General features: G+C 53.9%; 1 protein-coding gene and 1 pseudogene across 1 annotated transcript in view; one reads left to right on the top strand and one right to left on the bottom strand.

Moving 5' to 3' along the window:
• LOC136635954 (noelin-like) overlaps positions 1–9,266 on the bottom strand; it is a gene marked incomplete at its 3' end in the record, with an annotated part of 11,346 nt that extends 2,080 nt beyond the window's left edge. The window contains exon 1 of the mRNA XM_066611015.1: positions 9,117–9,266. Coding sequence (XP_066467112.1) covers positions 9,117–9,266 — 150 coding nt within the window. The remainder of the gene's footprint in view (positions 1–9,116) is intronic.
• On the top strand, positions 3,261–3,377 carry LOC136635956 (5S ribosomal RNA; annotated as a pseudogene).
• Positions 9,267–14,718: the final 5,452 nt, after the last annotated feature.

The raw sequence follows: 14,718 nt of genomic DNA, 5'->3' as shown, positions 1-14,718 counted from the left end.
CACATCCCATGGGAGCATGAAGACTAATATATTAAAATATTGAAATGAATGGGGACCCACCTGAAATGGCCTCGCGACCCACAGTTTGAGAAACACTGCCCTGGACGATCTTCCTCCAAAACTACGTTGTTTTTTTTAAAAAAGCGTTTTGTCCTCATCAAACTATAACTTTCATGAAAAGCATTATTTCTTCGTCACCACCCAGGACTGCTGGGAAGAGACTGTTCCGTTTAGCAAGCCGGGAGAGAGACAGCTTGTCATGATGACTTGCACGGATAGATAACCAATAACCTTGCGAGACACTGACAAATTGCGGGATGCGCTCTTTTCTAAGGGGGGGGGGAGATGCTTAAAAGTGGCTCGGGTAACAATGGATCACCACGCCAAAGCTGCTCGGATTAAACAAATGTTGCGCTGGTAACGCCTGCCATTTATTACACAATGTCCATCTTGTCCGTCTATTTCTGCCGGGACGGTCCGAGCATTTCAGCCTCACCTGAAATGACACCAGCCTGCCTAGCCCGGCCTTCTCTCCGATTTCTTGATGGGGGGGGCACGCAAGCCATCTGGCAGGCTGGGTACAAGGCGTTCGACAGCACTATTATTTTTTCACTAAGTGCATAAATAATTTACCCCTTTAAAAGCATCCTTGCAAGCAAGAAGCAGGTCGCTGCTCGATCAGAAGGCAAGAGAACTGCAAACCCCCCCCCCCCCCCGACAAGGTCGTCCTAATGGAATCGGTCCTGATTTGAGGGAGGGGGTCATTGCTTGGAGTGCACAATTAAAACAACACCCTCGGGTTTTACCCAGGCTTTTATTTTTCACATTTTGATCCCTGACCTTCCTTCCTCCAAGTTGCTCAGGGAAGGGACACATGGTTTTTCCCTTCCTTTTGTCTTCACAGTAACCCTGTGAGGTAGGCAAGGCTGAGAGTGACTGGCCCAAGGTCATGCAGACAGTGGGGATTTGAATCTGCCATCTTCAGGGTCTAACTCCGGACCTACTATGCCGTCCTGATTCGCTGTGCTGTGGCTCCCTGGATCTTCGAGACGGGGAAGGGCCAGCTTGAAGGAGATCGTCCGGATTCCCAGGACTCGGACCCTGGCGTCGTTCAGAGAACGTTCAGATAGACGTCAGATAGCTGACGTCTATCTGGGACATTGGGCGGCATGGTGAAGGAAGGGAATTCATGCTTGGCTTCAAGAAAAGATGAATTCTGCAGCCAGCATCATTTAAGCAGCTTGGTGTGTGTCTTGTCTTTGACGTAACCTACTCTGCTGGTAGTAGGGAGGGCGGACACACAGGCTGTCACTTGAGGTTTCACACACGCTTAAGAGAGGTATAAGGACCTGGGTTCAATTCACAGCGTCGCAGGACTTGGAAGGAACCACCCTAAACCTTGTTTCGGGGCGTCTTTCTAACAAGGGCATCCGTGGCTCAAAACGGAGCACGAGAGGCGCATAAAAAGACAGGCCCCGCTCCTCAAAGATCTGGGTTTGAATCTTTGCTCAGCCTTGAAGCTTCCTGGTGACCTTGAGCCAGCCCATCTCACCTACCTCACAGGGTTGTTGTGAGGACAAAAGGAGGGAAGGAACCACTCTGAACTCCTTCCTCAAGGGTGGGATGGAAATGTAGAAAATAAATACTTTTGCACCTGCTCTGTTTTTTAAATTTTTTTAAGCACGTTCTTAATAGTGTCTGGAGAGAATGAGCTGCAGTTTAAATCATTTAAAAACCAAAAAATGGGGGGGGGGGGAATTCTATCTCGCTCTTTAAGACAAGACCCTGAAACAGGATTTAGTCAGTGTAGAGATCCCCCAAAGCTGAAGCCCTCCTGACCAGCAACAACCAACCATGAAAAGACTTCCAGAACACCAACAGTTTCATTGCCCTCTTCAAAGCAAGGGATGAGGTTTCCTGGGGGCCACCACAGGAAAGGCCCTGTGTTAGTGCCCTGCTAGCAAATGACTGCAGCAGTCATGGATTCCATCCCAAACACAGAGGGAAACACACACTTCCCCCCCCCCCCCAAAGAGTCAGAGGATGTTGGGGGAAGCCATGTCTCATGCTGTGTTTGCATGGATGGCCTCCAGGGGGGACGATGACACTTTGCCCTTATTGGGTGGTAGCAGTGGGGGCTGCTAGCCTGGCGCTAAGCAGGCCCCCAGCTTCTGAATGTTGACGGACGGCCCCTGTCATGACCTCTGTGCTTCCGGTCCCACAGCAGTTCAGAGGTCTCCTGTCCTTGCAGATAACTCCATCCCATCTGCCTCCTTGCTTATGCCTTTAGCTCACCGGTGGCCTGCCTCCTCATTTATAGTGCAAGCCTCTACATCAGTGGTTCTCAAACGTTTTACCACTGGGACCCATGCCATTTTAAAATGACACTCTCTCAGGACCCACCTAGCTTTGTGAGACTTCAAAAAAAGAGATTATTTTAGCCCCCCCCCCCAAAAAAAACACCTAGATCCATATCTTGTAAAGAGGCAGCCCTAATGAACAGCCGCAAGGCTTGAGGGTCTCAGTGATGTGACCCAACCTTCACCTGTCCTCACTTCCTGTCACTGACAGACTTGGAAAGGAACACACCAGAAAAAAAAGACGCTCCAACATTTATCTCCCGCAAGCTTGCAAACTGCAGGAGCTGAACTATTTGCAGGGGATTTAGCGACTCTCTTGCAAACTGCAAGAGCTCGGCTCTTCGCATGGCAACTAGCAGCTGTCTGATTTCTGAATGGCCTCGGGGCTTGAGAGAAGGAGTTCTCTGTCCTTTCCGTCACCCGTGTTTTCACTGGAGGATCTGCAGGGCCCACCAGAAATCGGGTCACAACCCACTGAGTGGATCCCGACCTACAGTTTTAAGAAACGGTGCTCTCCAGATTGACTCTTCACTCAGGACCCATCTGACCAATGGGACGTCCCCCTGAGTGTGCACGCATAGGGCTGCAGCGTGACTTCCTACAAATCCTTCCTCAAAACCCACATTTTTCCGTGAAGACTTCCAACTCTCAAGGGACCTTGGTCTCTTCCCTCTTCTGCAACAAAGTTGAGTGAGGACAACCCCATGCTCTCCCAGGCCAGCCCTGATTCCACTCCCCCTCCGCTGTTGCTTCCCTTGGGTTTGGTTCTACATTGTGAGCTCCCTGGGGCAGAGAAGTCTTCTGTTTTGCACTGACAATGAAAGAAATAAGATAATCATCCTCACCTCCAGGAAGAGCATCTGAACTACCTTTCCCACACACTAGTTAGCTCAGGTATGGAGCAGCAACTATTACCCTGCGCATGCCCGATCTCGTCTGACATCGGAAGCTAAGCAGGGTCAAGCCTGGTTAGTACTGAGATGGGAGACTGCCTGGGAATACCGGGTGCTGTAGGCTTATACCATGATCTCGGAAGCTAAGCAGGATCAGGCCTGGTTAGTACTTGGATGGGAGACCGCCTGGGAATACCGGGTGCTGTAGGCTTAGACCATGATCTCGGAAGCTAAGCAGGGTCAGGCCTGGTTAGTGCTTGGATGGGAGACCGCCTGGGAATACCGGGCGCTGTAGGCTTAGACCATGATCTCGGAAGCTAAGCAGGGTCAGGCTTGGTTAGTGCTTGGATGGGAGACCGCCTGGGAATACCGGGTGCTGTAGGCTTAGACCATGATCTCGGAAGCTAAGCAGGGTCAGGCCTGGTTAGTACTTGGATGGGAGACCGCCTGGGAATACCGGGCGCTGTAGGCTTAGACCATGATCTCGGAAGCTAAGCAGGGTCAGGCTTGGTTAGTGCTTGGATGGGAGACCGCCTGGGAATACCGGGCGCTGTAGGCTTAGACCATGATCTCGGAAGCTAAGCAGGGTCAGGCCTGGTTAGTACTTGGATGGGAGACCGCCTGGGAATACCGGGCGCTGTAGGCTTAGACCATGATCTCGGAAGCTAAGCAGGGTCAGGCCTGGTTAGTGCTTGGATGGGAGACCGCCTGGGAATACCGGGCGCTGTAGGCTTAGACCATGATCTCGGAAGCTAAGCAGGATCAGGCCTGGTTAGTACTTGGATGGGAGACCGCCTGGGAATACCGGGCGCTGTAGGCTTAGACCATGATCTCAGAAGCTAAGCAGGGTCAGGCCTGGTTAGTACTTGGATGGGAGACCGCCTGGGAATACCGGGTGCTGTAGGCTTAGACCATAGACTTTCGAGACTGAAGGTTGCCAGCCAACCATGGGACCTCTGCATCTAGCAAGCTGCCATTCAACTGTATGGAATTGAGAGAGGCTTACTCCATACACTGGGGTGGGGTTGGGTTTGGGGGGGCAAGTGAGGCAGAGATGAAGCCACTTGTGCACCCTAACTTGATTTGTGTGAAGGTGAAGGCAAATTCTGTCTGTCCCACTGGGCCATCTTCTCAATGTGCCAGAGGGCTGTGCCTTGGTTGTGCCTACTCAAATGCCTTGGTTTCTTTTCTGATTGGAGGAAGGGGTTGTTGGTTCTCAAATGGCTTCATGCTTCTATCCGCATGCCACTACCATTCAACTGCATGTGCTCCTCACCTGAGCAAGGACTGCAGTTTCGGTGCAGGACGATCTCCATTCTCTGGGCCATCAACACCCCAAATCCAGAGCAAATGCAAGCCACTCTGTGGCAGGAGAGCAACGAAAGGTTTTTGGGTGGCGCATGAAGCACCCCCCCATCTGTGAGGAATACTACCAGGCAGCCTTCGAACCACACCCTGATCACAGATTTTTTCCCCCCTACTTCACCTCTGATTCCATTTCCTTCTCCATCCTCTGTTGTTTCCCTTGGGGCAATTGTGAGATGGTAAGCCTTTTGGCGCAGAGACCTGCCTTCTCCTAAAGCCTTGCATGCAAGAGGCACAAGGAAAGAAACCAGAACCGGACATCTGGGTCCCTGCACTCAGTGGTGAGTCATCAAACTCAAGAGCCATCACATGACAAAGAAGCAAAAAGAGGAATGTGTGAAGGAGCCCTCCTTGCAGCTAACAGGTTGTTCGGCCACAAGGAGAGCTCTGTGGTGCATTAGGGAGGAGAGGAGCAAGCTCTGTCCTGGCGCAATCAAAAGCATGTGCTATTCTGGGGCTCCTTACCTCACTTCAAGCTCGCCCCCCCACAGTGCAGACCCTCTCCTAAAACCTCCCCCTGGTCAAGAGGACTCTCAGCATCAAAATACGCCCCTCTCTTTGGCTTCCTCCCAAATTCTTCCCACCCATTTCACGTACAGTCCAGGCCTCTTTTAAAATGAGATAAGAGAGACTGGAGTTGGAGCTCCAGCCTATACATGTCTACCCTACCTATAAGTCCCATTCTAGTCAATGGGGCTTACTTGCAGGAAAGTGTGGCTAGGACTGTAGTCAGATCTATACATGATCTGACTTTTCAGATCACTGAAATGGACCATAGAATTACAGAGAATTGAGACCACAATCCTTGCCACACTTTCCTGGGAGCAAGCCCCATTGACGAGAATGGGACTTACTTCTGAGTAGACATGTACAGGCTTTAACTCCAGTCTCTCTGATCTCAGTGCCAATTTTAAGAGTTTTTATATATCTATAAAAAACTGGCGCAGACACAGTTGGTTGGAGGATTGACTGGATCATTTCCAACACCCCCTCTGTCCCAAACTCCATCACTAAAAATGGGAAGATGCTACTCCCTCAACCGCTATACCCCTACTCCAGCCAAACCAGCTGTTTTCTTTTCCTAAAAATATGGCTTTTCCTGGCCTAAATACTCCGAACAGGGAGTAGACTCCGAAAGCAACTGTTTGATTAAATGAGTAATGATGAACTTCGACTCCAGAATTTCCATCATTTGAGGAAGAGCATTGAATGGGGTTGGGGGAGAACTTTCCACCCCTTCTCTTACAGCTCCCCAAATTTTTCATTGTGGTATTCCTTCTAACCTGGTCTGTACGGATCGGGCCCATCGGCCTGACTGCCACCCCTTTTCAGATTTATGTATCCCTGCCTTGGATTTAATCTCCCCAAGAGGCTTTGCTTGAAAAGCAAGCGCCCCACTCCAGTCCTTCCACACAAAGAGATTTACAAGGGCTTCCTTTTTTTGTCCCTGGGTTGCACACGCCAATGGGTCCTGTACTCAGCAGATCCTGACACAGAGCGCAAAAATTGCCCTAGCTCAGCCATTTTCAACCACATTGGTGTGCCGTGAGTGGTCCGCTGGTGTGCCACAGGAATTTGGGGGAAGGTCACATCAATAGGGCCAATGGGGGATGTGAGCCCCCACCCCCACTGACAGCATGGTGTGCCTTGTCAATTGTCAAAAAGCTGCTGACTATTTTAGTGCCTTGTCACTGTGCCGTGAGATGTGCCCGAATCCTCATGCAAACTGCCTCCAGCTGGGAAAGTGAACATCAAACCACACCAGACCTGCTGGGTATTAAGGGCTACAGCTGCTCTTTCATGCTCGATTTTGGGTTCCCAGCACAGAGTTCGCCTCTGCCTGGCACTAGCCAATATGGAGCTCTCAATCCAGATTTTGACACTGAAGACCACACAAGAGGAAGGCACTGGGTACATGGGTGTCTGTCTGTCTGTCTGTCTGTCTGTCTGGGGGGGGGGAAGTGGGCAAATGCAGTTGCCTGAATTTAGACTCTGCTATCTGGAAATGAGAAGTCCATGATTCAGGAGTTCAGACCCCCCCCACATCTAAGAACACCCCCTACCCCAACAAAACCCATTACTTAGATGCTCAGATGCGAAAAGGAGGACAAGGAATAGAAACCTGCACCCCCAAATCAGCCACACAGCTCAGTCCTCCTGCCCATGTCTCCCCAGAATTAGGGATTAATTAAGAATTAATTATTATTCTTTTAAGAATTAAGAATTAATCTGAGTGGAGGAATCTGGGTGTTGCGAGCTGTTTCGCCTCAACAGGACCAATACCCCAATATATACCCCCTTACCTGGGGAGTAAGCCCCACTGGATGCAATGGACTGACTTCTGAGTAGACCTGCGGCTGATTGAACTGCCAGTCCCATGGATTGCAAGGGGACTGGCTTCCAAGTGACCCTGCCACAAGGCTGTGGCCTTCCGGTGCAACCCTCTGCACGTTTACTCAGAAGTAAATCCCATAGTGTTCAATGGGGTTACTTCCAGGATTGGAGCCTGGCTTTCCTTCCTCTCTTTGGACAGCATTTCTCCCAAGCAACCAGGTTGACCCACTGCCTGAACAACTACATGACTCTTTGCTTGAGGGTGGGGGGTGGACAAGCTTGATCTGTGCATGGCAATCTGCCCCCCCCCAGCCCTCCAAGGATGAGAGGTCCATGCAGCTAGATCCCTGATGGGGCATTCACACATGTGAAGCTGTCCCTTGATGCTTGAAAGCAAGGCAGCTGGATGTAAACCATCCCATTTTGAGGGGGGCTTCCAAAGACACTAGACGCCCCCCCACACACACACATACACTCCTCAATGGAGTCCCCAGAGGGGTCCTCCTCCTCCCCCCACCACATCAAAATTTCTAGGACTGCAAATGAGCCAAGAGAACTGAAGTCTGGGTTAGACCCCCCCCCCAATTCCCCCCTTGGAGATCGGACCACAAGGCTCAAAGCTGGAGCTTCCCCCCCCCCAAGAGCAGACCTCATGGCTGACCACGGGGAGGGGGGGAGCTGTCCATCCCTGCAAGCAGGGGCACCCCCACTCATTCCCCAACCCCAGACCAAGTCCATCCACCTCTTCTAGATCCTCCCCCCTTGGAGATCGAACCTCAAGGCTCAAAGTTGGAGCTTCCCCCCCTCCCAAGAGCAGAGCTCATGGCTGACCACAGGAAGGGAGGGGGTTGCCCATCCTTGAAGGCAGGGGCACCCCCTCATTCCCCACCCCCAGACCCAGTCCATCCACCTCTTCGAGACCCCCCCCAAACTCCCCCGTCTTGGAGAGGACCTCAAGGCTCAAAGTTGGACCCCCCCTCCGAAAAGAAGACCTTATGACTGACAACAGGCAGGGAGGGGGCTGTCCAAGAGAGGACCTTGAGGTCCTCTCTCCAAGAGGGGGGAGTTGGGGGGGTCTCGGAGAGGTGGATGAACTGGGGGTGGGAACTGAGGGGGGGGCCCTTGTCTCCAAGGGATGGACAGCCCCATTCCTTGGAGACAAGGCCCCCCCCTCAGTCCCCATCCCCATCCACCTCTCCGAGACCCCCCCAACTCCCCCCTCTTGGAGAGAGGACCTCAAGGCTCAAAGTTGGAGCCCCCCCCCCCGCAGAAGAGACTTCAGGACTGACCACAGGGAGGGAGGGGGCTGTCCATCCCTTGGAAACAAGGGCCCCCCCTCAGTCCCCACCCCATCCACCTCTCCGAGACCCCCCCCAACTCCCCCCTCTTGGAGAGAGGACCTCAAGGCTCAAAGTTGGAGCCCCCCCCCCTGCAGAACAGACTTCAGGACTGACCACAGGGAGGGAGGGGGCTGTCCATCCCTTGGAAACAAGGGCCCCCCCTCAGTCCCCACCCCCAGACCCAGATCCACCTCTCCGAGACCCCCCCCAACTCCCCCCTCTTGGAGAGAGGACCTCACGGCTCAAAGTTGGAGCCCCCCCCCCCGCAGAAGAGACTTCAGGACTGACCACAGGGAGGGAGGGGGGTGTCCATCCCTTGGAAACAAGGGCCCCCCCTCAGTCCCCACCCCCATCCACCTCTCCGAGACCCCCCCCCAACTCCCCCCTCTTGGAGAGAGGACCTCACGGCTCAAAGTTGGAGCCCCCCCCCCCGCAGAACAGACTTCAGGACTGACCACAGATAGGGAGGGGGCTGTCCATCCCTTGGAAACAAGGGCCCCCCCTCAGTCCCCATCCCCATCCACCTCTCCGAGACCCCCCCCAAATCCCCCCTCTTGGAGAGAAGACCTCAAGGCTCAAAGTTGGAGCCCCCCCCCGCAGAAGAGACTTCAGGACTGACCACAGGGAGGGAGGGGGCTCCCCACCCCACCCCCCAGACCCACCACCTCTGGGCAGCCCTGGCAAGGATGCCGGGGAGGCAGCCCCGCCCCCTGCCTCCCTCCACCCCAGGGACTGCACAGCGCCAGCCGCAGCGGGTCTACTCCCGAGTAAGCGCCGGGCGGGGCTCGATCCCCGGGAAGGGGGGCGGGGGACGGTGTCCTCACCCCGGTGCTGCGGTCCAAGGTGCCCCCGGAGGCGGCGGTGAGCTTGGTGGTGTTGAGCCCCACCAGGGAGGGCAGGGTCTGGGACATCCAGTTGGTGATCATGGCCATCGTGCTGAGGACCACGCCGATCTTCAGCAGGGGCACCGACATGTCGAGGGGGCTCGTCGCCTTCGCCTTCGCCGGCCGCGCCTCCTCCTCCTCTCGGCCGCTGCCGCCTCCTTCATTCTGCCCCGGCTCTCAGGCTCCGCGCCGGGCTGGACGCCGCCGACCGCCAGCCCCCCCGAGCCCCCGATCGCCCCTTCCCCATCTCTCCCGGCCCCCCTGGGACGCCTCCCCGCGGACCTCACTCCCTCCGCACCTCTCCGGCAGCCCAGAGACGCCGCGGGGTCGACGGAACGCACCGCCACAAGGTCGCGCGCAAGAAGGAGCCAGCTCCGAGCATGCCAGCCGCCCCCCAGGTGTGCCAGGCGCTGCACTCGCCCGCACCCGACTGCCAGGGCTGGGATGCAACGCAGCCAGCCGGGGGAGGAGCCGCTGAGCAGCCCTGCGAGGGAGCGCCTTCTGATGTCAACAGACAGCAGCCCCTCCCCGCCCCACCGTCCTCCCCCCCCTGGCTTCCTGCCGCTTCTCCCTGCTGCCCCCTGGCGGCCGCGAGTTGCGCAGCAAGAGCTGCAGGGGAAGGGAGGGTCGCACCCCCTTTTAAGGGGGCGGTGAGAGCCTGGCACAAACTGGGGAGGTGGGAGGAGGAAGAGAAGCAGGAAGCCTGTTTCGCCTCAACAGCACCAGTGCCCCAGTACTGGCTGCGGTGGCGTAGCCAGAGGGGGTGCAAAGCATCAAGTTGTGCCGGGATTCGACGTTTTGCTCCCCCTCCCTGCCACCCAGAATGGCTCCGAAGAGGGGGGGTGGATGCCACCTGCCAAACTTAATGCTTTGCTCCCCCCTCTAGCTACGCCACCCAGTGGCTGCCAGGGGCCAGCTGGTATCTCGTCCATCCCTGAAGGCAAGGGCACCCCGCCATTCCCCACCCCCTGAAAAACGGCCTTGCACCAATGCCTGCTTCACGAGTGCCTGCTACTTCCCCTAGCCCCTGCCCCGCCGCAGCTGGCCTGTGGCCTCCTGGCACCAAGGTGGCACACTCAGCTAGCCTAACCTGTGCTAACTGGGCCACCTTTTCAAGTGGTTTGCCTCTTGTATTTAGCAGGGGGAGAGCAACTCTCTTTGCTCCCATCTTTTCCAGAGGCTGCTGCTGGCGTCTCTTCTGCATTAATTACTTGCATTAATTAATTAATTTATAGCGTCAGCCCCTTGGGGACAGGGAACCGGTTCCTTGACGGAAGGCCAGAGCCTACCCAACGTGTGTTTGGGCCCGCTCATCGAGGCCTCCTCAAGGGAAGCCTTGGGGCTGCATTGGGTTTGCATCCCCTTAGTGTTGCCACTGAGAACCCCCCCCCAAGTGCCCCCCCCAAGTGCCCATTAATGTTATTTAAGATTGTATGCTTATAGCGACCCTGGAAAGGAAAAATATTTTTGCTGGGGTAAGCATTTAAATAACATTAACAGGCTTTTTGGGGGGGGGCAGATCCGTGGATAGCAAATATGGGAGCCCACCTAAGTATTCTTGGTGTGGATGATGATGTGAGTGAAGACAGGAGGGTCGGGAGGTGGGGGGGGGTCTCCCAGACAAGACAGCCCTGTCTGCAAACCTGCCTTTCAGTTGGCAGCTCAAAGTGGAGCCCCCCCTTGAGGATGTTCCCCAATCAAGCCCTGACGTCCCTTGGGAGTGCTAGTGCAGCATCTAACGAGATGATCTAACGAGAGGGGCCACATGTTCCTTGTGGGGACGACGACCCAGGCATATACCAGACCCTTCATCCAGTGGGGACCGTACAGTGGGGGACAGAGCCTGATCTCACAATCTTGGTGTCCTCCCCAGCTCTTGCTACACTTCTCTAAGGGTGAGATGGACCGTCAGAATGGAATTCAGAATTCAAGAAGCAGGCCATCCTTGCAGGCTAATTATCACCGAGAACGTCAATGTAATTGACTGGCCTTCAGAGATATTCTCAGTGGGATGCTGGTGTGATTCTTGTAGAAAATTCCAACAACCCCTTAGTACACACAGACAGGCACATGCCCCTTTGGCACCGCTAGCTGGCCCGCCCTGCCAAAACACACAACTGAATTCACACAACTCCACCTTTCTCGCACGGTGACATTGCAGTCGCACCTTGCTCTGATGCTGGGACACGCCATTGGGCCTCTACTGCACACCTGGGAGATGGTTTCAGCTGGTGTCACCCAGAGATGACCAGTGTCTCTGCCACAAGGTCATGCAGACAGTCTTAGTGGGGCCCTCAGGACTCAGTTTTTCCATCTGTAAAGTGGGCGTGATAATTACTACTCATCTAGAGAGGTTTAAGAATTACTGAGAACAATATGGAGCAAGTAAATATCAATCCTACCCAAATCCCTGCATCACCAGTGCGTACGCAGCATCCTGCAGGGCAATTTCAGGTTTCTGAGGTCTCCTCTGGGTAAGGGAGCACTTGTTCCTTGCCCAGGGTTAAACCTCTGCCACCCTAACGGGTCTACTCAGTCCTCTACTGCTGGCACAAGTCCGAGTGGACTCCGGAAGGGAGATCGAGGCTGAGAACGCTTTGAAAATGGGATGCAGGGAGATGAGGGAAAATTAAATTTCGGCACAGAGATTTGATTTTACTGCATGCTTGAGTCTGCTGGCAGCACTGAGATTTATTGGGCATGGGTTGGTGAGGAGGTTTGGGACCTCGGAATGCCGGATGCAAGGGAGGACACCGGGATGCAGGTCTCTTGTGGTCTTGTGTGCTCCCTGGGGCGTTTGGTGGACCTCTGTAAGATCCAGTAAGCAGGACTAGATGGTCCTTGGGCCTGATTCAGCCAGGCTCTTCTTAAGCTCTTATGGGATCAATGCAGCCCTGAGCCAAACGCAGAGTGTTGCACGCCAACCCTTTCCCATTGTCTGCCCCCTCCCCAAACACAGCCCAGTGGCAACCATGAGTGACAGACCAACATCTTGGAAGAGATCAGCAGCAGACAACAGAAACTGTCCCAGTGACCTTTGCAGGCTCCCCGGCAGACAAAGAACTGCAGAGCGGAGATCAACTTCGGTGTTTTGCAAACCCCGTTTGCAGAGACCGTGCCCAGCTGTGGAGTTTTGGTGCCACCTTCTCGCAGAGGAGAGCATTGCAAGGGCATGGGAGAAAGCGCCAACGAAGGGTGTAGCCGCTCAAGGGCAAGTCAGGAGCTGCAGAAGCTCCACTTCTCCCTTCCCTCCTCCAAAATTGTATTGCATCTAGAGGCTTCTGTCCCCTTTGCCACCCTTGAACTCCCTGGCTGGTGCTCTTTCTCAACCTCCCCCTTCATTCATCTGCAATTCAGTGCTCTGGCAACTGACCTACTTTGCAGGGCCGTTGTGAGCCCGGCAACAATGCCGAGGAAGCCCTTGGAACGCCCTGCAGTGCTCTTCTCTCCGAGGCAATGGATAAAATCTGATTTCGAGATTTATAAGTCAATATCTGACGCCGTTTGGAGCTTTGATGCACTGCTGAAGTGACATGGGGCAGTATTTGGGAACGGAGAATAAAATGCATTGGGATTTTTTTTTAAATTGTTACCCTAGCATGGGATCCCCTTAGGCCCAAGTGGCTTAAAGCTGGCCGTGCTCTATCCACCCCATTCATTCCACACCCCTCAGATTCCAGTTTAGAGAGGAAATTTCTAGAAAGGATTCTGGCAATGAAGCACACACAGGTGGCCACACCCTGCGATTCGTTCATTTCTCTCCCATCCCTTGGTGTTACCAAGAGTTCTGCCAGCTCCGGCGCATCAGAAACCCCACAGTTGGTTTCCGAGGCGGTGAACCAGAGATGTCACCAGATTGTTGACCTTTAAAAAACAAAACCCTGGGGTGTAGCCCCGCAGCACTAGCAAAATGGTCTGGCATTAATCTTGGCTGCCCTTTACCCAAGGCAAACAAAAACAGCCGGGGAAAATGAGGACCTCTGCAGCAAACTGGCAGTGTTCCTTTCTGATGTGTCTGGGCGCGTTGGCACACTGCAATCTGGATTGCTTCCAAATTCTGTGGTCTTTTGACTCAGGTGTACACACAACCCCTGTTGTGTAAAGAATGCTTCTCTCCCCCCCTTTTTAAAATCATGTGGGGTATACGATCACATCAAGAGCGCTTTCCGTGCCGTTAGATTCATGCGCATGTGTTCACAGGTGTCCTGCAGAAGGGTGGGGGAGATCTCACTGAAACGAAGGGGCTGATGTGAGCAATGGTTACAAATGGTTATCTGGTGTGCTCCCTGGGGCATTTGGTGGGCCGCTGTGAGATACAGGAAGCTGGACTAGATGGGCCTATGGCCTGATCCAGTGGGGCTGTTCTTATGTTCTTATGTTCTTATAAAGAACAAATCTATGGATTCCTTCTGCAAAAGCGCAACCAGCCGTTCTGAACTCCAACGTCTGGAGGAGGAGAATTTCAGAAGCGTCCCTCAAAAACTGTGGACAGCTGATGGGATTTCATAAAACCGGCAGGACCAAGAGATGCTGAGTGTCTGACCATCCCTAGCAGCTATTTTCCACCTTTTGCATCTTACGGCGCAACAACAAGCCACTAAAATTGTCAAGGCGCACTATTGGTTTTTGGGACAATTGACGGGGTGCGCCACATGGCTGGCCGGAGGCTTACATCCTCCGATGGCCCAACTAATGAATGGCCCTCCCCCAAACTCCTGCAGCACACCTGTGGCTAATTTGCAGCACACCAATGTGCTGCAAATTGCTTGACGATTGCCATCGTCCATGTGCTGACCCAGAAGGAAATTTCGCATGGGATATAGTGGCGCATAAATCAGTTCAGCAAAGGACCACAGCCTGGAACATTTTTTTAAAACAAAACAAGTTCTGTAACATTCTCCCTACCGCACACTTTTCCACCCACACACATGCGCAGGCAAAACACATACGTCACCCTGTGCAAAAACGTTCTCAAGAATCCTTGCACAAGCCTTACAGTGTCTGCCCCCTTCCCCATCCCTTTCTTTGGGCATTATGTATTCTTCGATGCTAAGCCCATGAGAAGGTCTCTCTTTGGAGCACTTTGTCTGCTTTTAAGCACTTAAACAATAATTAACATATAAAGATGCTCAGCGCCACTTTGGTCACTGGCTGGCTGCCTTACTCGCTCTCGCTCCCAGGTGGATCCAAAAGGTGAGAGGGTCTGTCCTTGACACACAGGTGCCTGTCACACCCCAATGACTTGGAATGTCTGAGAACCAAATACTTGGACGTCTTCCACCCCACCCTCAAATCAGGGATAAAATTGTACTCCAAATGGTAAGGAGCGGAAATCTGAGCAGCACCTATGGTCTAACACAGGGGTGCCCAAACCCTGGCCCTGGGGCCACTTGCGGCCCTCGAGGCCTCCCTCAACCCTCAGGGAGCTCCCAGTCTCCAATGAGCCTCTGGCCCTCCAGTGATTTGTTGGAGCACATATTGGCCAGATGCAACTGCTCTCAGCGTGAGGGCGACTGTTTGACCTCTTGTGTGAGCTGTGGGA

The sequence above is a fragment of the Tiliqua scincoides genome, unplaced genomic scaffold (genome assembly GCF_035046505.1).
Source record: "Tiliqua scincoides isolate rTilSci1 unplaced genomic scaffold, rTilSci1.hap2 HAP2_SCAFFOLD_167, whole genome shotgun sequence".
Lineage (NCBI taxonomy): Eukaryota > Metazoa > Chordata > Lepidosauria > Squamata > Scincidae > Tiliqua > Tiliqua scincoides.
Note: the sequence above shows the minus strand (reverse complement) of the source record. Positions and strands in the feature narration are given on the sequence as shown.